The sequence below is a fragment of the Glycine max genome, chromosome 3, assembly GCF_000004515.6.
Source record: "Glycine max cultivar Williams 82 chromosome 3, Glycine_max_v4.0, whole genome shotgun sequence".
Taxonomy (NCBI): domain Eukaryota; kingdom Viridiplantae; phylum Streptophyta; class Magnoliopsida; order Fabales; family Fabaceae; genus Glycine; species Glycine max.
In genome coordinates, this window is record NC_016090.4 from 24,258,456 (window position 1) to 24,285,589 (window position 27,134).

Sequence of the window (27,134 nt, forward strand, 5' to 3'; positions counted from 1 at the left end):
TACTTTTTTTTACGCAAGAAGTAATGTTTCCTCACTAATTTTAATGAATTTAGGACCATTAGGACATTCAAACAATACCCCCTGAGAAGTTGATACCATATCACCATTATAATACACAACAACAATGGCTACCTAAGACAGTCACTTGTATTTCTCAGCATCATGATTTGTTCTCTCATGAACCAATTATCAGTAATGACCAAAATTACACCGACAAAATAGAAATAACATATTGTAATGAGTTCTACAAGGGTATTGTAGACTTGTCAGACCATCATAAATATATTTGTTTTCTGTGGTAGAACAAACAACAATCCAATTTTTCACTTATAATCACAATATAAAACATTAATTTTTACTTTTTTAAAATCCAAACACTTTTTATGTGAAAAAACACAATAAAATCATGTCTTTGTTGTGTTATAAAACAGCAGAATCGTAATTTCGTTGTGTATTTTATAAGATAAAAAAAACATAACTAAATTATAATTTCCGATGTGTTTATTGGAGGTGAAGAAAATATCCAATGAAATCATAATTTATTTTGGGTGAAAAAACATATACTATATATATATATATATATATATATATATATATATGCCACACAAACAACGAAAGTACATCTCCTTGACAAGGCTTATTTTGGAAATAAAAAAAACTACTCACATTAGTAGTTTAAATAACACTAATGTTAGTGCCAATATGGTCCCCATCCGTTTTTGCGGGTGACTAACGCGGACTTGTTTTCCCTTTTGTACTGTAGCAATGTGTCAAAAAAAATATCAAATGGAATCTGGTGCTGCAGCCTGTAAAGTCGGGGACTTGTAAAAAATGAAAAAATATTCATCGCATCGTATCCATCCATCCCACACCCGTGTCGTGCACTCGTGTCCTCTCCCCTCCGGTTCCGGTTCTAATAGCCACAGGCACTCACGCACCCACCAGTCTCTCTCCTCTCTCATTTCTTCAGTTCCTCTGAAGCCGTGCTTGCGGCGTATCTAGATCACCGGCGATGGCGGACTCGCCGGATGATTCTTCGAGGTATCCCGGAAACGGCAAGGACATGGAGGACATTACATCCTCTGTTGCCAATGCAAGTAGCTCTTCAGGCTCAGGTTACTGTAATTCTCTCTCCATCCTGAGCTCCTGTTTTGCTAGGTTAAGCAGTAGTTAATCAAAATTCAGAAAGAAAACAAGTTGTAACGGCAAGCAGGAAAAAAGAGAGGAGAAGATCAAGTTATGGAGTTCATTATTATTATTATTTTTTGGTGAAATTGGAATCCCAAGATTCTTCTTTCTTTAAAAAGTTGGTACTGTTTTGCACTTTGCTGTTCTGAGTTGTTTGTTTGGGAAATAGAGTGAACCGTAAATATCGGACCAAATTTCATTGGGTACTGTCCCGTGTAAATTATGTGATGGAAGATGTAAGAATTTGACATGGGTAGGGGTGTGGTTATCTGATTCTAACATGATGTGGCTAATAATGGGAATTTAGTTTAGGGAAGGCGGAGGATAAGTGAAATTTGGCTCATGAGGTATCGATTAAAATGAAAAATATCTAGTTCCTTTCTGGTTAGTGGTTAGGGCGTGTATAAGGTGGTCTCTGCAAGGTCTTTTTTTCTTATTTTTATCTGTAGAAATTGAACACAATACATGGGGTTTACAATATACACACACCTTATTCAACCAAATGAGCTAGATCCCCTTGGTACTACAAGGTCTTTTGAATACAAGTATACAACCTAAACAATGTTTTCCCTCAAGTAGGGCCTGCAGAAGTTGGTCTCTATTTTTGTCCATAAACAAAGCAAGAAAGTCGATTTTAGAATGAGATAGTAATTATTGGGCTTAATTACACATTTTACCATCCAACTATCACTATTTTGTGAATTTTACCACCCAAGTTTTTTTTCCGTGCATATGTGTACGTTTCTTTGAGGGTGAGCCCTGGTGCAGTGGTAAAGTTGTGCCTTGGTGACTTGTTGGTCATGGGCTCGAATCCGGAAACAGCCTCTTTGCATATGCAAGGGTAAGGCTGCGTACAATATTCCTCCCTCATACCTTCGCATAGCGAAGAGCCTCTGGGCAATGGGGTACGAAGTTTATATGTGTACGTTTCTTTCAACGAGGATACAACTTCCCACACTTCTTTCATCACTTCATCAGTCTTGGAACTGTCACCAATTCAGTGCCTTTTGCTTCCATTATTCACTTATGCCACTTGGAACTTCTCATCATCTTCTATCCTGTGTATCCTGAAACTATGCTCAACCCTGTTGATCCACCCATATCATCTTCCCTAACAAAGACTGGAAGCTCCAATCTTTCTTGCCAGTGATCTTTATTGACCCCTCCACTCATCACTTCTTGGGTTATCCTTCTTTCCCCATCTGTATCATGCTATGCATTGTCCTCAGAATGTCCTGCAGATGTTTTGGGACCCCTGTTTGGGGAAGCCATTATGTGCTCTAACATCTCTTTTCCACATCCTCAGGTGCGAATCTTGGTTTTCTGACCTTTGATTTGTGCTACAAAGTTCTCCAAAGTTTTGAATTTTCTGTTAATCCCTCCATTCAGGATGCTACATCATGAACCCTCCTCATTTCTTGCACAGCACAAAGATTTCCCCATAGCTCCAAGAATTGGAGCTTTCATACTAGTGTTAGAATTGGTTCCAGATTTCACTATAAACAAAAGTATTGTTGCTCTAGAACACTATGTTAAAAGGGATAAGTTTGAGATACTGCTTCCCATGTAAAAAACATGGATTTCAACAAGCTTGTGTGGCTTCCAAATATCCAACTTAAGGGTTCATTTCTAAGATGGGAAAGGAAAGGAGACAAACGAAATATTGGATGGCCACTGAAATCTGAATTGCTAAAGAGTGAAGACACAAGCATTAAGCTGTATCAGATGCAAATTATTGAGTCAGATAGCAGCCCATTCAATTCTAGATATTTAATATTTGTATAATTTCCTTTATCATGTAAAAAGATATTTTATTGGTTGCATGGTATACATATTAACTTTTTTATTTTGGTTGTGTTGGTGTCATAGGATTTTGAACCTATTTGACAGAGATACCTTAATTGACATAATTCTAAAATTTGCTCTCTTCTGATATTGACATTTCTTCTACAAGAAAACTTGATGATTGTTGCTACACTCATTCATCTTATTTTGTTCTCTCTCTCCTTCTCCATAAGAAAAAAACTCTTTAGAGAAGATAAAGAAAGATGTACAGAAGAGGACAGTTATCCTCCTAGAAAAACCAATGCAAAGTGGAAACCAGAGATGCAAGAAAAACACATTAAGCGAGCAAAGATTGTCAATGTCTTGGTATATTCATAAAGTTGATTGTGCCAAGGATCTCTTAGCATTTTGATATCATCTGTTTTCCCTGTATCTTCTGTTTGATAACTTTTTGTAAAATTTTATGCTCATCTTTGAATTATATTTGTAATGCTCATTTTTTCCCCTTATTCAGGCATTCCTGGCAAAGGGTTGTCTAAAGTGACCACATTGCCGGCAGACATATCACAAGATAAATCGGAGTCAAGTTCAAGTAAGTTTAAGATGGAAAGGTCAAAAACAGAGAGGCAGAGACACCTAAGTCCTGAAGATGCAGCACAAATTTTTGATGACAAAGTTCCTATCCAAGAGAAGGTATATTATTATGATCTATTGTGATTTTTCACCTTTTCTTTTTCCTCTTACTATAGGGGCTTTTATTTTTGTGGTGGCATTGGTTACCCAATTGTTGATAAATATTTTAATGTATTTTGTTGATAAATTTTTGATATTGATATTGGTTGTAAATAAAATATTTTTTTAGCACATTATATTAAAAAATACTAGGAAAGTTAAGAAATAATTTCTTCTAATGATTATCCCTCAATTTTCTCTTTCTTAGTTATTAGGAAAAGAAGAACAAGAGCAACATATAGATGTTGGATGCAATACTCACTGATCACTTGTGTTGCCTTTTTAAATAGGATTAGATCATGAACCATGCATTATTTTCTTCTCATTATTATCAACGACATGTCTTTATTTTTGTTTTTAACCATCTATGGCTGGTCCTTCTGTTGATTTTTACAACTGTGCAGCTTAAATTGTTGAACAGAATTGCTACTATAAAAGACGATGGAACTGTAGAATTTGAAGTTCCTGTAGATGTTGAACCTGAGGCTAATTTTGCTCGATCCAAACAAGTAAATCATGTCGTTGATGACTCACTTGATGCAACAGACTTTCATTACATCCCACCATTGAATATAGTGATGCTTATTGTTGGTACACGAGGAGATGTGCAACCCTTTATTGCAATAGGCAAACGCATGCAGGTATAGAGGCATTTTCTTATTTCCCAATTTTCTTTTTGCCTGCTTCAATAAACACATGCACACAAGCATATCTGGAGATCTGTTGTCTTTTGTTTAGGTGACAAATGATTGCTTCTATAGAGACAGTTTATTACGTTTTATATTTTCCATTTCTTACGTATCCATTAGAATTAGAACCATTAATGAACCATTGTCCATGCATAAGGTAAGTTGGGCCAGTGCATGTTTAGCATAAGTTAAGGTGGGCCAGAGCATTGTCCAGGCTTCAAGTGCAGAGTACTTGTGTGAGGGGGCATTTTATATCTATAACCATTCACGAGTCTTCCCCTAAATAGTTTAAACTTTTGGGAAGGTTGATTCTTGACAGTATGCATGCACACATGTTCTTTTTTTATTATGAAAAATGTTCAACTAAGAAAATTCAAGCATATCAATAGAAAAGAAATATTACAAATATGTGATTCCATGTTTGGTCCTGCTCTTTCACTTGGCTCTTATATTTGTGGTTGCTATATTTCTGCTATATATTTGGTTTCTTTGTGGCTTCCCATTTCTTTCATTTACTAATGGCGATTTTCTATTTTCTGCTGAAAATATTATCATTGAATTAATGCATTTTTTAGTTTATTAATTGTAGGAGGAAAGTATATGAATTGAATTTGTATCAAGTTATTTTCATATTCAAAGTTGAGTTTTTTTTTTTTTCAATTAATTCTTTCTTTATGTGCAGGACTATGGGCATCGTGTTAGATTAGCAACCCATTCAAATTTTAAGGAGTTTGTTTTGACAGCTGGGTTGGAGTTTTATCCATTAGGCGGTGATCCAAAAGTTCTTGCTGGTTGTATGTACTATCTACCCATGTACAAATTTCTCCTACTGTCTGAACGGCTTTGTGCTTGATATTCTTAATTTCTTCCGTCCCACATTCCTTTCCCATGTGTTGTTTGTCAATGTGTGAGAAGAATTTTTGGTAAAGATATTTTTTTTGTTTAGAAGTAGTAATACTCAGGTGGTTAATCAGGTCAATAAGTTCTTTTTCTTAAACTAGTCATTTAATATTCTTAATAATCAAGTGATTGAAAATAGTTGGTAATTATTCATTGCAAAACATTTGACTCTTAAAATATTTTGACTTTTTAATGTGGTGCATTGGGGTCCTAGAAACGTTGTGGTTTATGTTGGTTTTGGTGTATTTTGATACACATGCTTGCTTGATCTTTTCACCATGTTTTTTGGAGTGGGGTGTTGCATTTTTGTGTGCATGTGCATTTTTATGTATCGCTTGAAGATTGATTCTTGTTGAATAACATGTTTCACATATTTTATACATGTTAATATTTGTAGATTTTAGTTATTGTAAATTATGAATTTGGTTAATTCCATTTGTATTTATGATTGCACCCTAATTGCTCATTATAACATATATGTGTGTACCTATAATCCAAGACACACAACATTAAAATATCTTTCTTTTCTACATGGTATTAGACTATTAGTCATAGTAGTCAATAGCGTGCGATAGCGGAGTATCAGGGTGGAGCAGCCCCTTGTCACTCATAAGACACTCGTCGTGGCGCCATTCACTAGGCAAATCGTGGAAAATCGTAGTGATTTGCGACCACTACGATTTGGGTTTTCATCGGACAAGGCTTGACGACCTTTGCCCTCGTCGGACGGCCTCTACGACCTCCATTTTGCCACTACCATCCTCCCACTCATCCATCTGCGTTGTCTTCTACAGGGGGCGACACTAGCAAACAGTTTATGTTATGGGTCGGGTCTTAGGGTTACAAGGTGTTTTTCCCCCCTCTTGTCTGTTTTAATATATTGGCCCATTGATTGAGTCGATAGCTTTTTAGAATATGTTTGTTGGGCCACTTAGAGTCTTAAGTTGTTTTGGCCGTTGTGGCTTGTGTCGGTTTATTCTGTTGACAAAATATCAACTAAGGAATAATAATATAATAATAGTAAACAAAAACATAATAGTATTAAAAAATATAAAAACTATTTAAAGCATAAAATATAATATAATAAACTAAATAATAGTAATAATAATAATCTATATAAAGCTTAATATATGATAGAATAATCAAATATAATAATAGTAATAAAAACTAAATTAAACATAATATATTATTTAATAAATTATATAATAATAATAATATAATAATAGGAAATGTATGTAAGTAAAAGATAATATAAAATATTATTAAACAAGTACATATATTTGGGTAGGGAGATTGAAGAATAGGGGGATGTTCGAAAAGCTGGAAGAGGAGTTAAGGTGGGTGTTTGATCGCGATATTAACCCTTGTTATTGGGGTGATGACTGGATTATCCTCCCTAGACTGGACGAATCCAACGCGAACAAACTGATTAATGAAGAACTGAAGAATGGATCTACACCCATAACGGAGCTTCAGAAATGGTCACCGACTATCAGACCAGAGCATAGACTCACATGGGTCCTGCTACAAGGTCTCCCGCCAAGCGTGTGGAAACCTAAATTTATGAAGAAGGTGATGGAGGTTATCGGTGAGATGGTGGAGGTTGATGAATATGTGGAGGAACGGAAAAGGATGGATGTAGCTCGAACTCTTGTTCGGACAAATCGGAGATTGGGCTTCCAGGAGAATATACAGGCCACCATTGATGGGGAGCAGTATGAACTTACTGTCGTGGAGGACATGACTACCATGGGCGTCAAACTGAAAAGCTACCATAATAGTAGCTGGTTCCCTCCATCACCAATGTTGACACAGCCAAACACTCCAGCAACTCGCACCGACGGCACTCCTGGGTGCGACTCCGGCAACGACGATGGTGACGCCGTTTTTGATGACGTGGATGCCGACGTTCCTAAACACTGGAACAACTCTCGTTCGCCCAAACAACGTCCTTCCAGATCGCGCCGTGACCAATGGGTAAAATCCCTTGGTCGTTCCCCTTCGGACCGGTCCAACATTGACGCGGATGACGTGGACCAATCCAAGGTGGTCAATGGCGGGGGATACCCAAGAGTAGCGAGTGGTGTGGATCCTGAACTCCACAACGGTCACATTACCCAGAGTGGTAAATCTTTCATTAATGAAGGAGAAAGACAAAGTTGGGCTAGCACGAATATAGCAGGTTCATCACAGAAAAATGAACTAAGACAGGAGGGGAGGATAGGACAGAATTATAAGGAGAAAAGAGAAAATTCAGACATTGATACAGAAGGAGACAGGGACGAGGTTCGGCTTTTTGAGAAACAATACCCACATAGGGCTGACAACCTTAATCTAAAGAAATGTGGAGACAATTTTACTTCTGGTCAACATGCTTTAAACGAAGACATAGGGGATATGGGCCAGAAGTTAAAGGGCCCAATTAAGTCAGCCACAAAGGTATATGTAAGAAGAAAGGAGGTGCTGTTAAGTCATGGAAAGGCCCAATATTTCCATGGACCAGAGGCGGTTTTAGATGTGGTTCCAGGAGCAGATGGCATACCTGCAATTCAAGGAGATAAAACTGAACAGGAGCTTGCTTTAGTAAGAGAACTGGGCCTCACTCACGGGGGAGATGATAAGGAGATCAAGGAAACCTTGCTGGATATGGATAATAGAGACATTATGAAAGCAGTTGAGATGGGAATAAAAAAGCAGATATTATGATCATTCTTTCTTACAATTCCAGTGGCTTGGGGAGGGGGATAAAATGGTCAGCTATTAGAAGGACCATTTCAAAACATAAGGTGGATATTGTCTGTATCCAAGAAACTAAAAAAGAGTGCTTTAACAAAGAAATATGTCAGGCCATTTGTGGTGATTCCTCTGCATCTTGAGACTATGTACCTTCTGTACAGGCTGCTGGGGGGCTATTATGTTTATGGAATAATTCTGTTTATGAGGTGGAAAGGCGGGTGAAAGGTAGATGTTTCCTTATGCTTGAAGGAAGGTGGACTACAAGCAACCAGAGGATGTTCCTAGTGAATGTCTATGCTCCCTGTGACCTTGCTGGGAAGAGAGCTCTTTGGGAGGATTCGAAACAGATCAGAGCTTCTAATTCCCCTGGTGTTTGGTGCTTTTTAGGGGATTTTAACAGTATTAGAAGCCAAAATGAAAGAGTTAGTTCCTCTAATCGGATTGCTGATCCCTTGGATATCTCTGATTTCAATCAATGGATATCGGATATGGAGCTTCAGGAGATTAAATTTATAGGCAGCAGCTTCACCTGGATTAGACCTAATGGAAGTGTTAAGAGTAGGCTTGATAGATTCTTGGTTTTAGACCAATGGATGTCTATATGGCCTGATAGTTGTCAACATATCTTACCAAGGGACTTTTATGATCATTGTCCAACCATATTACAAACTAAGATGCTGGACTGGGGCCCTAAACCTTTTAGGGTGGCTGACTGGTGGATACATCAAAAGGGTTACCAAAGATTAGTGTGGGAGGCTTGGAACAATGCTCAGCAGGGGGGATGGGGGGGGGGGGGGGGTTGTGCTCAAAAATAAGCTCAAGTTCTTGAAAGAGGCCATCAGGCAGTGGAGTAAAGACTATGGGTTCATAAATGATAAGGGGATCCACAATATAAAGAAGAAGCTCAATGAAGTGGAGGATTTAGCATCTAATAGAAGCTTATCTGTTGATGAGATAAAGGCTAAGAAAGAATTACAGCAACAATTGTGGGAGGCCTCAACAGCTTATGAGTCTTTATTAAGGCAGAAATCTAGAGATAAATGGCTAAAAGAAGGGGACAACAACTCAGCTTATTTCCATACAGTCATCAATTTCAGAAGACATTATAATGGTCTTCAAGGAATTCTCATTCAGGGAGAGTGGATTCAGAACCCCATTGATGTTAAGAAGGAGGCTGTTAATTTTTTCCTTAATAGATTCTCTGAACAGCAGTCTTGTAGACCCACTCTTGATGGAGTGCAATTCTCCTCATTAAATCAGGAGCAGAGAGAGTTTTTGGTGGTTCCTTTTTCGGATTTGGAGATCAAAGAGGCAGTGTGGAGCTGTGATGGGGACAAGTGTCCTGGTCCTGATGGCTTCAACTTCAAATTCATTAAAGAATTTTGGGATATATTTTTAACTGATTTCAGAAGGTTTGTAGATGAATTCCATGTGCATGGCAGCTTCCCTAGAGGCAGTAATGCTTCTTTTGTAGCTCTAACTCCCAAAATTAAACATCCCCAGTCATTTGATGATTACAGACCAATCTCCTTGATTGGCTGCATGTACAAGGTGATAGCTAAGCTTTTAGCAAACAAGTTGAGAAAAGTGGTATCTGGTCTTATTGATGAGAGGCAGTCAGCTTTCATAAAAAATAGACACATTTTGCATGGCATAATAGTCCTTAATGAGGTGATTGAGGAAGCTTCTAGAAGCAAAAGGCCAGCTATGGTCTTCAAGGTGGACTTTGAAAAGGCCTATGATTCAGTCTCATGGGCTTTTTTGGATTACATGCTGCAAAGAATGGGTTTCTGTCCCATATGGAGACACTGGATTTCTGCCTGTCTTAATTCAGCAAGCATTTCAATTCTTGTGAATGACAGTCCTACAAAGGAATTTGCTCCTACTAGAGGCTTGAGGCAAGGGGACCCTTTAGCTCCCTTACTCTTTAATATAGTTGCAGAAGGCATCACAGGATTGATGAGGGAAGCAGTCCAGAAGAATTTATACAGAAGCTATATGACTGGAAAGAAAAAGGAACCCATTAATATTCTGCAATATGCAGATGACACAGTATTTGTGGGAGAGGCTGTTTGGGAGAATGTAGTTGTCTTGAAGGCTATGCTTAGGGGATTTGAATTGGTCTCAGGGCTGAAGATTAATTATGCAAAAAGCCAATTTGGGATTATAGGTGGTAGAGTCAATTGGGTAAACCAAGCTGCTCAAATTCTGAATTGTAGGTAGCTGCAAACCCCCTTCTGCTATTTGGGTATTCCGATTGGGGCTAAACCTTCAAGCAACTTGGTTTGGGAGCCGTTGATTAGTAAATATGAATCCAAGTTATCTAAGTGGGCACAGAAGAATATTTCCATGGCAGGGAAGGTGACTTTAATTAATTCGGTGCTCAATGCTTTACCAATATATTTGCTTTCCTTTTTCAAGATCCCTCAAAAGGTAGCTCATAGATTGGTAACATTGCAAAGAAATTTTCTGGGGGGGGGAGACAAGGACTACAAGAAAATTCCCTGGGTAAAATGGGAAGTTATTTGCTTACCTAAGGAGGAAGGTGGTTTGGGGATTAAAGAAATATCTAAATTTAATGAAGCTTTGTTGGGTAAATGGATATGGGCTTTAGCTTCTGACCAGCAGCAACTATGGGCTAGGGTCATTAAATCTAAATATGGAGGTTGGGATGAGTTTCAGTCGGGCAGAGATAAAAGGGGATACTCTCAATGGTGGAGGGACTTGAGGAAGATCTACCATACTTCTGGACAGAGCCTATTTCCTCAAAATTTGGCTTGGAAGATTGGTGGGGGGGACAAAATTCATTTCTGGACAGATCATTGGCTAGGGGATGACTGCACCCTATAGCAGAAATATAGCCCTCTTTTTCTGATCAGCAGGCAACAACACAGTACCATTTCACAGATGGGATATTTCTCTGCAGATGGATGGAGGTGGGATCTCAACTGGAGGAGGAATTTATTTGACCACGAAAATGCTTTGGCAGTGAGTTTTATGGAGGATATTACCTCTATCTCTATTCAGAGATTTGTCAAGGATACCATGGTGTGGAAAGCTGAACCTACAGGAGTATATTCTACCAGTTCAGCATATAGATTAATGCTGACTACTAATGCCTTAGCCTCAGATGTCAGAATTTTCAAATCAATATGGAAGATGAAAATACCCCCAAGGGCAGCAATCTTCACTTGGAGGCTCCTCAAGGATAGATTACCTACTAAGGGTAACCTAGTAAGAAGAAATGTCACTATCCAAGATGCTGGATGCCCTCTATGTGGTCAAGTACAGGAGGAAGTGGGTCACCTTTTCTTTAATTGTCAAATGACACTGCCCCTATGGTGGGAATCAATGTCATGGTTACAGGCTGTAGGACCTCTCCCAATTATCCCAGCAAGTCATTTAGCACAGTTTTGTGAAGGATTCGGAGCTAATGGAAACCATAGCAGATGGTATGGGTGGTGGGTGGCCCTAACTACTACTATTTGACAACATAGGAATAACTTCATATTTCAAGGAAAACAATTTGACTCCTCGAAAGTCATGGAAGAGGCTATGTTTTCAGCTTGGTCTTGGCTAAAAGTTAGGGAGAAAGGGTTCAACACTAGCTTTAATCATTGGTCCTCTAATATAAAGGATCAATTTGGTTAATCTAGGTGGTTTTGATTTTCTGATGGGTTAGCTTGGGTTGTATCTTTGGGAGGCAGCACCAGAGGTGCTTTGTATTTTCTTCTTCAGTACCACTTGTACTGTTCTGTTTATCTCATTAATATAATATACATTTTGCCTTCCAAAAAAAAAAAAACATATATTGTTATTGTTATATAATGAAAACTATATTTATGTAAAAATCTAGAAAAACAATACACACATATTTATATATAATATTTTAGAGGCAACTCAGACCTAGTTGTCTTGCTGCCAACCACTACCACAAATGCAATTTTCTTGGCTAAATCTCTCGTAAATCTGTCAATGCATTTTTCTTAGCTACTCACATCTTCAGAATGGTTATTGTTGCTACTCTGTCACACTACATCTTCAGAAATGGGATGATCACCCTGTGAGAAGGAGAGATGAGAGAGAGTGAGATAGAGAGACAGAGAGAGAGAGTGAGATAGAGAGAGACAGAGAGAAAGACACAGAGAGAGATAGAGAGTGGACCCTCGTGAGGAACCGAAAGAGAGAGAAACAGAGAGTTGAGCAGCACACGGCAGTGGGTCCTGGAAAACGCTACGGCGGAGAATGGCATGGGCAGCAGCGCAACTACTACCATGTAAACTAGCGTGACAGAGCCGACATCACGTCGTTTTACTTCACCAGATTCCCAGAGGACACAACGGAGAAGGAATTATGGAGTCATTTCAAACAGATGGGGGATGTCAGGGAGATTTTCATCCCTAAACAGAGAAACAAAGAAGGAAGGCGGTACGGATTTGTGAGATACAAAGGGGTTTCAAATGCAAGCTACCTGGAAAGAAAGCTAGATAACATTGTCGTAGGGGGATTGAAACTGCATGTGAACATACCCAAGTATGGGAGAGGAAAGGAGACACAAGAACAAAACGCAGGCAACCAAGGGCGGCACAAGGGGGGTGGAAAACAAAGAAGCAGTGTGGCAATAGCTCCGAACATGAAGAGGTCGTACGCAGAGGCTGTGGCCTCACACACCGAAAACAAGGGAGGACGACGACTCACCTCCTCACTCCTGCTGGCGCACGGGACCTCACACTCGTCGATCACACTCGATATCCCGGAGGAGATGAAGAAAAAATATGTAGATACCTGGGTAGGGAGATTGAAGAGACAACAAGTATTCGACCGGGTAGACGACGAACTCTCATGGGTCCTAGGTTCAGAGGTATTGCCTAAGTATCTCGGAGATGACATGGTTCTTCTTATTGGGCTTTCAGACACAAAAGCTCAGGAGCTGATTAGGGAAGAAATAAATCAAGGCACCTCCATGTTCTATACACTGGAAAAGTGGAACTCGAAGATTAAACCAGGCACAAGACTGATCTGGGCGCAGTGCTGGGGCATCCCCCTAGTAGCGTGGAGTATCGACAACATGCGCAAAATCGTGGCGGCAGTGGGCGATTTGGTCGAAGTTGACGATGACTTCGAAGACATGCAGAGGCTTGATAGAGCACGGGTCTTGCTCAGAACACCACTGAGACCGACGGTAGAACACTTGGTAACGACAACCATTGATGGAGATACCCACAAAATCTACATCGTTGAGGAGAACTGGAGTGAGGGGCTGGTGTGTGCGCAACAGCGTCGGAGTGTCTGGGGGTCCTCCGATGAAATCTATTCTGACGAAGGAGATTCCGGCACCCCTTAGTCGAGGCCGAGCAATGTCTCGCCGAGACCCATCACCAACAGAATGCATGACGCTTCCAATTTCCGGCAAAGCATGGCAATACCCATTGGACAAAGTTGTCCTGACGATCCACTGGGTAATGACTGTTGCAGGAAGGCGTGTGGACCCAGTAGTGTTCAAAGCCACCTAGGAGATGAGAACAGAATGGAAACCCATATTGAAGAAAGTCACCAGTTGAAAGCAGGAGTAGGTTACGAGGTTGGTGAAAGTCAACCTGCGGGAGCTGCATGTGCAGTTACGCCAAAAGGGAAATATATCCCAGCTAGGTCTTCGGATAGCGCTGTCATTAGCCAAAACGGGGAGGCAGGTGGCTTAGACCAAGGACAGAAAGCAGAAGGCATTCTTAGTCACAGCAACGGGCCGTTGGAGGAAATTTCAAACAAGTCACGTGACACCAACGTGAACTTATTTGGGCCCAATTTTAATTTGGACCCATCCAGACCAACAACCCCTGAGATCCCACAAAAAGATCAACAAAAACAACTTGTAAGTGCCATGCAGGTATATTCACGAAAGAAAGGGTGCACAAAGAAATGGGCCCAGGTTAGTGGGAAACATCCAGATGCTATGGACTGCGCCGAGGGCCGAATGGTTGAGACGGACGGAAAGGAACCCGAGACACAACTTAAGCTTGGGAGTGCATTACAAGTTGGGGAAGAAGACACCACAGCTCTGTTTGCAGAAGCAAAAAATCAATGGGAAATGGCAAATCAACTAGGGCTGTCATGCGGGATAGATCAAACAAAATTCATTGATAAAATTGCTGAAATGGAGATTAGAGATAGAATGGAAGCTGAAACACTGGGAAACAGGATTAATCATCATGAACATCCTGTCCTATAATATCCGAGGCTTGGGAAGGGGGGCCAAATGGTCTGCAGTCAGAAAATTAGTAAAAAAGCACCATGCTGACCTGCTATGTTTACAAGAAACCAAGAAGGAGTCTATCGACAGAACCACGTGTCAGGCATTATGGGGGGATTTTAATTTCAGCTGGGTATCACAGCCTGCGTCAAATATAGCAGGTGGTTTGCTATGTATTTGGAACGACCAAACTTTTAGAGTTGAAAGAAGAGAAACTGGTAGGGGTTTCATATTTTTGGAGGGCGTCTGGGTCCAGAATATGCAGAGGTTATTCTTAGTAAATGTATACGCTCCCTGCGATGGTCCTAGCAGACGCACCCTCTGGGAAGACATCAAGCAACTTAAAAGTCATAACCCAGATGGCAATTGGTGTATCATGGGTGACTTTAACAGCATTAGAGATCCATCGGAGAGAGTAAGTGCCATTCTAACGGAGGCAGACAGCAACTCCATTTCAGAGTTCAATAATTGGTTAGCGGATCTAGAAGTGGATGAAGCACAGTGCGTAGGGAGAAGATTTACTTGGTATAGACTAAATAGAACCGTAAAGAGCAAGTTGGACAGATTTTTTGTTTCACATGAATGGATATCCTTATGGCCTGGCAGCACGTATTTCATTTTGGACAGAAATTTTTCGGACCATTGTCCTATTCTGTTCAAAGCTTCAAATGTTGATTGGGGACCCAAACCATTCAGAGTCTTAGACTGTTGGCTGAAAGAGAAGTCATTTGAAGACCTAGTTAAAGGGACATGGAGGAATACAGTTGTAAGGGGGTGGGGGGGATACTCTTTGAAAGAAAAGATTAAGAGACTCAAAGTGAGAATGAAGCAATTGAATACACAGCAATTTGGAGACACTGCTAATAGGGTGCAGCAGCTGGAGTCTGCACTAAACACATTGGAGACTAGTAGTAATGACAGGCAATTAACTTCATCTGAATTGGAAGCCCGCAAAAAGATGCAGGAAGATTTGTGGACTGCAGCACAAGCACATGAATCACTGCTGCAGCAAAAGGCAAGATCCAAATGGTTAAGAGAAGGTGATTGTAACTCACGATACTTTCATTTGATCATGAATTCAAACCGAAGGAGTACTGCAGTAAAAGGCGTGTCTATTGACGGCATATGGGTGGATGATCCAATTAGAGTAAAAGAGGAAGTTCGTAGACTATTCTTGGCCAGATTTTCTGAACCTGATCCCATTAGACCTGAGCTGTCAGGAATCAAGCTAAGGGGCATCAGTCTGCAGCAAAATGACTTGCTGGTGAGAGTTTTTCAAGAGGACAAAATAAAGGCAGTTGTTTGGGAGTGTGGTAATGATAAAAGCCCCGGACTGGACTGACTAAACTTCAAGTTTATCAAACATTTTTGGAAGACATTAAAACCTGATTTCCTAAGGTTTTTTGACGAATTCCACAAGAATGGTATCTTCAATATGCTACCTATTAAAGAAATATGCCCATATTCATTTAGGTTTTGCGAATCATTCACCTTAGGAATGAGAGCAAGGAATGAGGCATTCCACCCTTTCTGGAACATTCCATGAACAAAGAATTCATCCATGAACCAAAGCACATCAGCCTTGATAACTTCCCAAAACTCCTTAATAAATTTGAAATTAAGGCCATCTGGTTTGGGGTTCTTGTCGCTCCTGCATTAAATGGCTCCGACAATCTGACATTGTGTTGCTGACCAATGGCTCTAAATCTGACCCCATCTAGTTTGGGCCTCACCCAATCTTCCTCCTAAAATCTGTTCTTGAAGAACAAGCATATTTCCTCCTTCACCCTTCCAGGTTCATCAATCCAAACACCATTTACAAACACTCCTCTCAAAGTGTTGGATCTGCGATTTGAGTTTACAATCCTATGGAAGAACTTGGAATTACAGTCCCCTTCTTTGAGCCATTTTGACCTTGCCTTTTGCCTTAGTAGGGACTCATGAGATTGAGTAGCTGCTCACAACTCCTGCAACTTTTTTCGAGTCAGTAGCTCATGGTCAGATAACTGTCTTTCATCTCCTTTAATTTCTAGCTTGTTTAATTCCTTCTCGATGCTTGCTACCTTATGTTGTGAATCTCCAAATTGATCCTTATTCCATACTTTCAACCTTGCCTTGATTCCCTTTATTTTTTCTTTAAGCACAAATCCCCCCAACCCCTTACATGGTTACTCGTCCAGGATTCTTGAACAACCCTTTGGAATGATTTATCATGGAACCAGCAATTCAGAATCTGGAAAGGTCGCGGTCCCCAATCAATACTTTTAGATTTCAGCAAAATTGGGCAATGATCTGAGAAGTTTCTTTCCAGTATAAATTGTTCAGTTGCTTCCCTAGCCAGTTGTTCAGTTCTAACCTTTGTGAGTCCCCATTCCACTTGAAATCGTCTTCCACTCTATCAAACATCGCAAGATTCTTCAGTCTTCCCACCCAGGTATTGCTTAGCCATGTCTTTTCTTTCACATGTATGTTCAATTGTACTAACAAATAAGAGATTGTTCCTGTTGGACTCGGATTTGTGAAATTTCTTCCTCGTCCTGTGTTTCTGCTACATGCCGTCAACACTCTCGCATACAAGGTTGTCGCTGTCATTCGTTGGAGTTGTTGTCCCGTTGCACCTTCAAGGTTACCTTTACCTTTCTCGCCCTCGAGTACCTTGTCTGAGGTTCTTTCCATTATGTACTTGTTGTTCCAGTTGGCTTCTCCTTGTATCGTCCTCTCCCTTTCATGCTTTGGTATATTGATATGCATTTTCAATCCCCCTACTACCTGGTTGTCCGGTTTTCTTTCAAGCCATCTGACATCTTTCACCCCCTTGAATCTTTCGAAACCGTATCTCTTACCCCTCCTATTACGGTTTCTTGCAATAAAAACCTCTGGCACGTCCCCCCATTTTTTAAACTCATACCTTAAATCTGTTTTGTTCATCTCTTCAGGAAATCTGGTGAAGTAGAAGGAATGAACATCAGATGCATCCCTCCAGTTTGTCCCTCCAGTTAAGATAGTTGGACTATTAATGAGTTAGTTAGTTAGTTAGTTAGAGGGATTTATTAGATATGAATAGGGGTAGAAGGATAGGAGAGAGGCAGATTTGTTGTCATTGTAAATTTAGCATTAGCTCTTTGTGAAAGGAGAAATCCTTTGTGGAGGAGAACCTTTTGAAGGAGGGTTTTCTCTCCTATTTTCTGTTCTTTTCTTACTAGTCAATAAAATTCTTTCTTTTCTTTCTCATTTCAATTCTTGGTTCTTAACATCGTGCATTTCAAATAAGTTAACCCTACTGTCAGATATTTCTTGTTATGATTTTCTAAATGTGAATGTTACATGATAAACACCGACACTGAACACTTGTGAGTACCTACCTCATATAGTTGTTCCCCACTTCCCCCAAATCATTGTTTTGTTTGCTGGTTAGTGTCCAATGAAATTTGAAACTTTCATAAGTTTGGTGTCCTACATGATCACGGAAATATAACATATAAACTTGATGTGTGTCATGAAGAAGGTATTAACTAGTGGTGTATTTGGAAGAAATGAAAGAAAATAGGGAGTAAAGAATGGATGGATAAAGATGCATTTTCTTTTGTTTGGTTGAAGAGAAAATGGAAGGAAAACTTGACTTTTACAATCAATGTTTCAAAATTTTCTTTTTTCCATTTGCTATTCAATTCAAATTTTATTTTATTTTTCTATTCTCTCGCTTTCTTCCCAATCAAACAGAGCCTTAGTTCAGATCTTGAAAGTTTATATCTGTCCTCTTTAGAACTTTGTTCTATTATTTTACTTTTGATTTCTTTCTTGAGCAGATATGGTTAAAAATAAGGGATTTCTGCCATCGGGACCTTCTGAGATACCTATTCAGCGAAATCAAATGAAAGAAATTATTAACTCTCTGCTTCCAGCCTGTAAAGAACCTGATATTGATTCTGGTGTCCCATTTAAAGCTGATGCAATCATTGCTAACCCCCCTGCATATGGTATGCTTTCTTGTTAGTTACATGTAGATAATAATAATATTCTTGGCTGAGTTTGTGCATCTATATTTGCTTATAAAGTGAATATGACGAGTTTCTAAATTTTGAAATAATGTTGGATTAGTGTTTTTATTAGCTTATGCGAGCAAGCTTGAGAAAGTTTTCAGTTTTCACTGCCATATTTGAGCAGTATACAAGATTTCCTAGCAAAATAAAGCCATTGTGAAGTGTACTTGACAAGGATTGACCAATTAGGACGTCATATTTAACTAGAGTTGATGATTTATGTAAGCTATAGAGGCCTAGAAACTCATTTGGCATAATATAAAGCCATTGGGACCCACTTTGATAGTATAGGACATCCAACAATGGATTTTCCAGGAGGAGGAGGCACAAGAGTCCATGTTTGAGTTGATTCTAACGCTGTCATGTCATCAATCATAGGCCGTGGCTGTCACCAACCTGAATGAGAAAGAGCTTCCTGCAGAGACTTAGGAATGGTGATAGAAGAGACAAAGGTATAATGTGAAGGGGATAAATGATGATAGCTGAGGAAATTATAAATGGGATGAGCATTGCACTAGAACTTGTACCTTTATGGAGAGCAATGGGAAGGTCATCTGAGAACTCAAGAGGATTCGAAGTAGAATGGGAAGTGATTGGTCTAGGAGATGAGTCACATGGGAAGGTCATCTGAGAACTCGAGGATTCGAAGTAGAAGGGGAAGTGATTGGTCTAGGAGATGAGTCATGTGAATCTTCTAAATCGTCAGTTTGTCATGGGTCTCGGCAGGAGCAAAACGTGGTCGGCGACACTGATAAACTTGAAATGGCTGAGGACTAGGAGGCTCTAATGGAGAAAATGAGACTGATTGATCGATGGCAGGCATGAACTGAGTGATAGGAGTAAGGTCAGGAATAGGTAGTACCTGAGATATCCTCTGATTCTTGGGGTGATGCAAAGAAGGGTGTGTCCTCAAGGAATGTAACATCAACTGAAATGTAGAAGCGATGCTTGGAGGAACAGTAGCACTGGTGCATCAGGGAATAGTACGTAGAAAACAGTGGAATATTCTGCAGTCAAATGATCAAGCTTATTGAGGTAGGTCTGCATGTCCATGTTCTCCAATTTAATATTCATTAAGCTAGTGAGTACACTGTAGAAACGATGGGCATCATTGGAGTAAACTTTCTTGGCCTTGGTCCATACATCATAGCACGTTTGTAAAAGCCTAGTATTCGACCTAAAGGTTGGGAGCAAGAGAGAACCATAGCACACTGCATAAGGAGGCATTGATTTGCTTCCAATGGGCTTGATTGTCGGCTGGAACGTTTGTCAGTTTGGTGGTCAGGTGATCCGCACAGCCTTGGCCTTGGAACCAAAACTAAACAGCAGCGGCCCAAAGTACTGTAGTTTGCGGTCCCAGTTAATTTTTCCAATGGATCAGCGGAACAGTAGCGAACGTAAAAACGAAACTAGTGGTCGTAGCGGAAGTGACCATGAGAAAACACTTAAAAAGTGCCAAACAAGGGGTTGGTAAGTTGCGCCGGAGGTTGACGAGTGCAGCGGAGGGGTCATTGGTGAGTGGGTAAGCCAGAAAAAGACTCACGTGCCTATTTAGTGCAGGCGCGTGAGGTCCATGCGCTGGTGAAGTGGCGGCGCGTCTGGCGGCGGACGATGGTGGGTCAGGCGGGGTTTGATAGCTTGGGGGGGGGGGGGGGGAGAGGTGATTCTAGTGGTGCCGTGCTGGAGAAAAGGAGGCTCAACGGTGGTGAATGGAAGCCCGCAGTGCTTTGTGTTACTGTTCACGCAAACAGGAAACATGCACGCTGAAAAAAAAAGGAAAAGAAACTGACCTAGCTCTATGATACCATTTAAACAGTGTTTACTGTATGTTATGTGTTAACTTCACACTCTTGTTCTTTATTTATAATGCATAAACAGAATCAGTATTGATTACAGGAATCAATCAATTACTGATTTATAGAAAATAGAATATCTGATTATTGCCTAATAATAAATATAAGATAGAAACCTATCTCATAGTACGGAATGAGGCACCTTGTTCTGTGTTGAAGAAGATGGCATCCTGTTGATTAAGTATACGGGAGTGAGAACAACATTACCCCAAAACATCATAGGAACATTGGCATGGATGAGTAAGGTGTGTGCAGTCTCAATGATATGATGATGCTTGCGCTCTGCGATATCATTTTGCTGAGGAGTATGAGGACATGAAGATTGATGTATTATTCCATTATTAGCCATAAAAGAATTAGAAGTTGAGAAATATTCTTTTGCATTGCTACTTCGTAAAATGCAAATAGAACAACAAACTGATTCTGAATTACCTTAAAGAAAGTTTGAAATACGCTAAATAGTTCTGATCTTTGTTTAAGTAAGACCTATGTACATCTAGAAAACTAATCAATGAAAGTGACAATGTACTTATGACCTAAAACTGAAGTGACTCTACTTGGCCCTCATATGTCAGAGTGAATGACATCCAAAGGAGCACGAGCTTATGACTGAGTATTGAACTTATGACCTAATCAAATTTGCCTTAAGTATGACCACATTGCAAATGTTTGCCACTTTAGGTCTAACATGAGTTTTTAGCCTCATAAATTGCTCACCTTCTTTGATCCAACAACACTTCAACCCATTCCCTACTCCTCTGGTTCTGCCAAAAACTCCAATACTTGGATTAATCCCAATTCCAAATCTGGAACTGTTGCTCCAGCATCAACTTAACCAAGTGCTATGCTTACCAACTCCACTTCTCATGGAAATGGAAATGCTAACTCCACTTGGATTCCAGATTTTGGTGCTAGCTTTCATGTAACCGGTGAACCTCAGAACATCAAACAATTTAGTCACTTTGATATGGGCCTGAACAGATTTTTATAGGAAATGGTGAAAGGTTTAAGTATTTCTGCTGCTGGTTCCTCTTCATTTGTGTCTCCTAATGACTCTCAAATCACTTTTAAACTTCACAAATTATTGCATGTTCCTTCAATAACAAAAAATTTGTTGAGTGAGTCAATTTGCCAAATATAATTCTGTTTTCTTTGAGTTCCATCCTCACGTTTGTCTTGTTAAATCTCAGGGGACCAATAAAGTCCTTCTCCAGGGAGTTGTTGGTGCTGATGGTCTTTACTCCTTTCATAATCTCAAGCTTCAAGACTATTCATCTCTGTTGTTGTCCACTTCAGCTTCACCTGTTAGCTCAGTTACAGATGGTTACTTGTATAGTGCAGATACATCTGTCAATAAAATCCCAATGTAGTTTCTAATTCTGTAATTTCATCTCTTAGCAATGTTAGTTTGTGGCATGCTAGGTTGGGTCATGCTAATTGTCATGTTATGAAGCTAGTCTTCAATCATTGTAATATTTTCTCATCTAATAAAATTTGTTCAGACTTTTGCTCCTCTTGTTGTATGGGAAAGTCTCATAGATTGCCCTCTCACTCTTCTACTTTTGTATACTCTCCTTTGGAGCTTATTTTTACAAACTTGTGGAGACCTTCTCATTTAACTTCCTATGCTGGTTTTAAATACTGTGTCCTTTATTGATGCTTTTTCCAGATACACTTGGATATTTCCTATTAAATCTAAAGCTGAAACTCTATTTGTTTTTCAAACCTTTAAGTCCATGGTTGAATTACAACTTAATACTAAAAATCAAAAGTGTACAATCTGACTGGGGAGGTGAGTATAGACCCTTTTCTGCCCTTCTAGCCTCTCATGACATCTCTCACAAAATTATTTGTCCCCACACTCATCACCAAAATGGTGTGGTTGAAAGAAAACATAGACATATTGTTGACTTGGGTCTTACTTTATTATATCATGCATCTTTACCCTTACAATTTTGGGATTATGCTTTTACCACTGCTATCTGTTTAGTTAATAGACTTCCCACTGCCTTAACTTTGCTATTCCTTATGTCACTCGGTTCAACAAGGACCCTGATTTTCAGTTTCTTAAAACCCTTGGTTGTGCATGCTTTCCATTATTGAGGCCTTATCATGCGCACAAGCTTGACTTTCGGTCTCAAGAGTGTCTGTTTTTAGGGTATTCCTCTTCTCACAAAGGTTATAAGTGTCTGCCTTAAACTGGCAGAATCTACATTTCTAAAGATGCCTTGTTTAATGAACTAAGGTTTCCTTACTCTGACCTATTTCCCTCTCTCCTAACTCAGTAAAGAATCTTGATTCCTATTTCAGTCTTAGTCCTAATCTGTCCCCACCATCTGTGAGTCATACTTTCCAATCATCTCAACTGTCTCCTTCCCTTTCCTCTCCTGCACCTTGTGTTCCCCCTGGTTTTTCTCCTATTCCAGTCAACACTTCTACAGTCTCATTGTGTTTCTCAACAATCTTCACCCTCTGAGTCCATTCCTTTACATCCTCAAACATCATAGTCCACCACCCTTAGTTTACCATCTTCTGAGTCTGTTCCTGTTGCTAACTCTACTCTAGTTAACACTCATCCTATGCAAACAAGGTCCAAGTCTGGGATTCACAATCCAAGACTTCATCCTTCCTTATTTCTTGTTCATTCTGAGCCTAAAACTATCAAACAGACCCTTGAGAATTCAGATTAATTTGCTGCCATGCAATAGAAGTATGATGCTATTCTGAAGAACTGAACTTGGGACTTAGTTCCTTTACCTTCCAACAGGCAAGCTATTGGATGTAAGTGGGTTTTTAGAGTTAAGGAAAATGCTGATGGCTCTATTAACAAGTTTAAAGCAAGGTTGGTAGCAAAGGGTTTTCATCAAGTTCATGGTTTCGATTTTCATGAGACCTTTTCCCCTGTGGTAAAGCCTATCACGATTCGTACTATTCTTACCCTTGCTCTCTCACATGGTTGAGAGCTGTTTCAGCTGGATGTAAACAATGCCTTTTTAAATGGGGTTCTTGAGGAATCAGTGTTTATGACACAGCTTCCTGGCTTTGAAGTTGGGGATAGGTCTCTTGTTTGCAAACTTAACAAGGCCCTCTATGGCTTAAAACAAGCCCCAAGGCAGTGGTTTGATGGGTTAAAGTCTACTCTTCTTCAGTTTGGTTTTGTGTTCAGCAAGTATGATTCTTCCCTGTTTATCTACAGGCATCAGAATCACATTGTCTATCTTCTGGTTTATGTGGATGATATTATAATCACAGGCAGTTCCACTTCTCTCATTCAGTAGTTAACTACTAAACCACTCATTGCCTTCTCTCTTAAGCAACTTGGTCATTTGGATTATTTCTTGGGCCTAGAGATCAAGTATCTACCTAATAACTCAATAGTGATGACTCAAAGCAAATATATTCAGTGGTGGGTGCACTACAGTATGCTACTTTAACTAGACCTGAAATCAGCTTTGCTGTCAATAAAGTCTGCCAGTTTATGGCTAAACCTCTTGAATCTCATTGGGCAGCAGTTAAAATGATTTTGAGGTATCTCAAAGGTACCTTGTCTCATGGGTTACTTTTTCAGCCTGCTTCTCTTACCAAGCCCTTGGCTCTTCGTGCATTTTGTGATGCTGATTGAGCGTTTGACGTGGATGACAGGCGTTCCACCTCAGGGGCAGCCATCTTTCTTGGTCCAAATCTAATATCTTGGTGGTCTTGCAAACAAAAGGTCACTGCCAGGTCCAGCACTGAAGCTGAATACCGTAGTTTGGCTCAAACCTTTGCTGAGTTGACATGGATTCATGCCTTGCTAACAGAGTTGCAAGTCTCTTTTACCACTCCTGTTCTCTACTGTGATAATTAGAGTGCTGCGTCCATTGTTCATAATCCTTTGTTCCACAGTCACACTAGACATATGGAGATTGATGTCTTTTTCATTAGGGAAAAGGTTCTGGCCAAACAGCTTTTCATCTTGCATATTCCAGCTCTAGATCAGTTGGCCGACATGCTTACTAAGCCTCTTTCTTCAGTTCGATTTGAATTTCTCAGGGACAAACTCAATGTAAAGAGTTTTTCCTCTGAAAACTCTTCCCCTTGAGTTTGAGGGGGGTATTAGAGTATATATTTGTATAACTGTTAAAACAGTTTTGTAAAAACTAACAGCACCTCCCTCTTTGCTATTAATAGTTTTGTACTCAGCTCAGAGGTCTATAAATACCTCTCTGTAACTAACTTTTGTCATATTCAATAATATCTGTTCTCTCTCTGTTACACAAAAACTTTTCTCTCAACATATCGAATAAAATCTAATCTAAATCTTAGAGATAAAATTCTAGATACTGATTACTGAAAAGATAAGAGGTTTCCTAGAAATAAGCTATTAAAGATATAAATCATATCTCTTAAATCTCCATAGTATCATAACAAATTCATATCATATCTCAACAACATGAAAGGAATGCTAGTTTTTTTTTTAAAGTTGTCATGAAATATTTTTCACTCCATTTTCTATTTTGGGTTACTCTTTCTAATATCATTATCTTTCTTTCACCTTTCTTGCTACTTGATCCTTTCTTTGTGCTTGTCTAATTAAACTAGCAAATATGACTGTTTGATGCATATCTATGTTGTACTTTGCCATTGACATTGATACATCTTTAGGACATACCCATGTGGCAGAGGCACTTAAAATTCCAATTCATATTTTTTTCACAATGCCATGGACGTAAGTTTCCTCTTGTTGTCACAATCATTTCTTTAGTTATTTTCTCGTTAATTGTTTTTACTAGTTCTTTAACAATTGGTTGTGTTTCTTTTAGTTTTCTTGGTGAGTCAATTTTGCATTTTATACAAGTAGTTTATCATTTACCCCAGGCCAACCACCGAATTTCCGCATCCGCTGTCACGTGTAAAGCAACAGGCTGGTTATAGGGTGAATTCTTTATTCATTGCTTTTTCTTATCACCCCCTCCTAATTTTTTTCCTTCATGTTTAAGTGTAACTAAATATTGGTCATTTATATCTGTTCAGCTTTCATATCAAATAGTTGACTCTTTGATTTGGCTCGGAATACGCGACATGATTAATGATCTTAGGAAGAAAAAGTTGAAGCTACGACCAGTCACATATTTAAGTGGCTCACAAGGCTCTGAAACTGATGTTCCACATGCATATATATGGAGTCCTCATCTTGTTCCTAAACCAAAAGGTGGGTTCTCTAGATTCCACTCTTCACATTTTGTTTATGTAGTCATTGTTATATGTTATATTAAGTTTGGCCTTCCAAAAAAAAATATATTGTTATACTAAGTCCCTTGATTTTTATAGTCTGAGCTCTATGTTTGTGTGTTTTACTATAATTATTATTTTGATCTTTCTGACTAATGAAAATAATGCTTAATGTTGAATATCAAGCACTAATCTTTCCATTTAGTGCTATATGTAAACTGCATCTTTGATTTTATTGAAGAGACTAGAAGTTGTGAAATGCTTGAGTGCTTAACCCACTTAGCCGATCTATATTTATATAGACTTAGGGAGTAAATACAATTTGAAATTTACAAGAATTTTATTGAAGTTCTAGTACCTATGTACATGCATGTGAATTCCTAGATACATGAATATGTGACTAACTAGGTACATTAATAACTACCCATACAATGTTGTAATTCCAACACTCCCCCTCAAGCTGGAGCATATAAGTCAAATGCTCCAAGCTTGGAACAAATATTTTGAATTCTTGGTCCCCTTAGACATTTTGTAAAGATGTCTGCTAGTTGATTATTAGAACTAATGAATTCAGTAATAACTTCCTTAGAAAGGACTTTCTCCCGAACAAAATGACAATCAATCTCAATATGCTTAGTTCTCTCATGGAATACCGGATTAGAAGCTATATGTAGGACTGCCTGATTATCGCAACATAGCTTCATTTGTGAGTATTTCCAAACTTCAATTCTTGAAGAAGTTGTTTAATCCAAATGAGCTCACATGTGGCTACAGCCATAGCTCTATATTCAGCCACTGCACTAGAACTTGCAACAAAATTTTGCTTCTTACTCTTACGTGAGACAAGATTTCCTCCAATAGACACGCAATATCCTAAAGTGGAACGCCTATCATTGGGCGATTCTGCCCAATCTGCATCGCAAAATCCAACTATTTGAGTGCTTCCTTTATCTTCATAAAGTAGTCCTTGTCCTGGGGTCCTTTTAATGTATCTCAAAATTCAAATTACTGCATCCCAATGATCATTATGAGGAGATTGCATGAATTGACTCACCACTCCAACTGCAAAGGAAATATCTAACCTTGTAATAGTGAGGTAGATAAGCTTCCCAACCAATCTCTGTGGGGATTGTTTGGGAAGCTTGAATTTCATCCCAAAAACTTGAACAATTGAGCTAAATTTTCCAAACCAAACTTGTGGGGATTGTTTGAGTCCCTAAGGAGACCTTCGAAGTTTGCAAACCTAGCTAGACTCCCCTTGAGCAACAAATCCTGGTGGTTGCTCCATATAAATCTCCTTTTCAAATTCCTCATGTAGGAATGCATTTTTAATATCCAACTGATATAGTGGCCAATGACGATGGCAGCTATGGCAAGAAAGAGTCGAATAGAAGTAATTTTAGCCACAGGGGAGAAAGTATCTCCATAATTTAGGCCATAAATCTAGGTATAACCTTTGGCTACCAATCGAGCTTTGAGGTGATCAATCTGTCCATTGGCCCTAACTTTTATAGCATATACCCATCGACAACCAACAGGTTTCTTGCCTGGGGGAAGAGGAACCAGCTCCCAAGTACCATTATGCTCCAAAGCTTGCATTTCATCAATCATGACTTGTCGCTATCCTGGATGATCAAGTGCTTCACAAAGATTTTTAGGAAGAGAAACAGAAGATAAAGAGGAAACAAAAGAATGGTACGAAGAAGAGAGACGATGATAACTTAAGAAATTATAAATAGGATAAGGATTATGC

General features: G+C 39.3%; 1 protein-coding gene across 3 annotated transcripts in view; it reads left to right on the forward strand.

Moving 5' to 3' along the window:
- Positions 1 to 709: 709 nt before the first annotated feature.
- The window catches only part of LOC100780970 (sterol 3-beta-glucosyltransferase UGT80A2), a 54,202-nt gene continuing 27,777 nt past the window's right edge, over positions 710 to 27,134 (forward strand). The window contains exons 1-8 of one of the 3 annotated variants that reach the window (XM_003522161.5): positions 710 to 1,115; positions 3,488 to 3,666; positions 4,110 to 4,346; positions 5,077 to 5,188; positions 18,084 to 18,254; positions 24,815 to 24,878; positions 25,028 to 25,085; positions 25,184 to 25,361. In XM_003522161.5, coding sequence (XP_003522209.1) covers positions 1,013 to 1,115; positions 3,488 to 3,666; positions 4,110 to 4,346; positions 5,077 to 5,188; positions 18,084 to 18,254; positions 24,815 to 24,878; positions 25,028 to 25,085; positions 25,184 to 25,361 — 1,102 coding nt within the window. In that variant the 5' untranslated portion in view covers positions 710 to 1,012. Of the gene's footprint in view, positions 1,122 to 3,487; positions 3,667 to 4,109; positions 4,347 to 5,076; positions 5,189 to 18,083; positions 18,255 to 24,814; positions 24,879 to 25,027; positions 25,086 to 25,183; positions 25,362 to 27,134 lie in introns of those variants that run through there. The other 2 variants (XM_006576563.4, XM_014773645.2) reach the window with 2 other exon arrangements.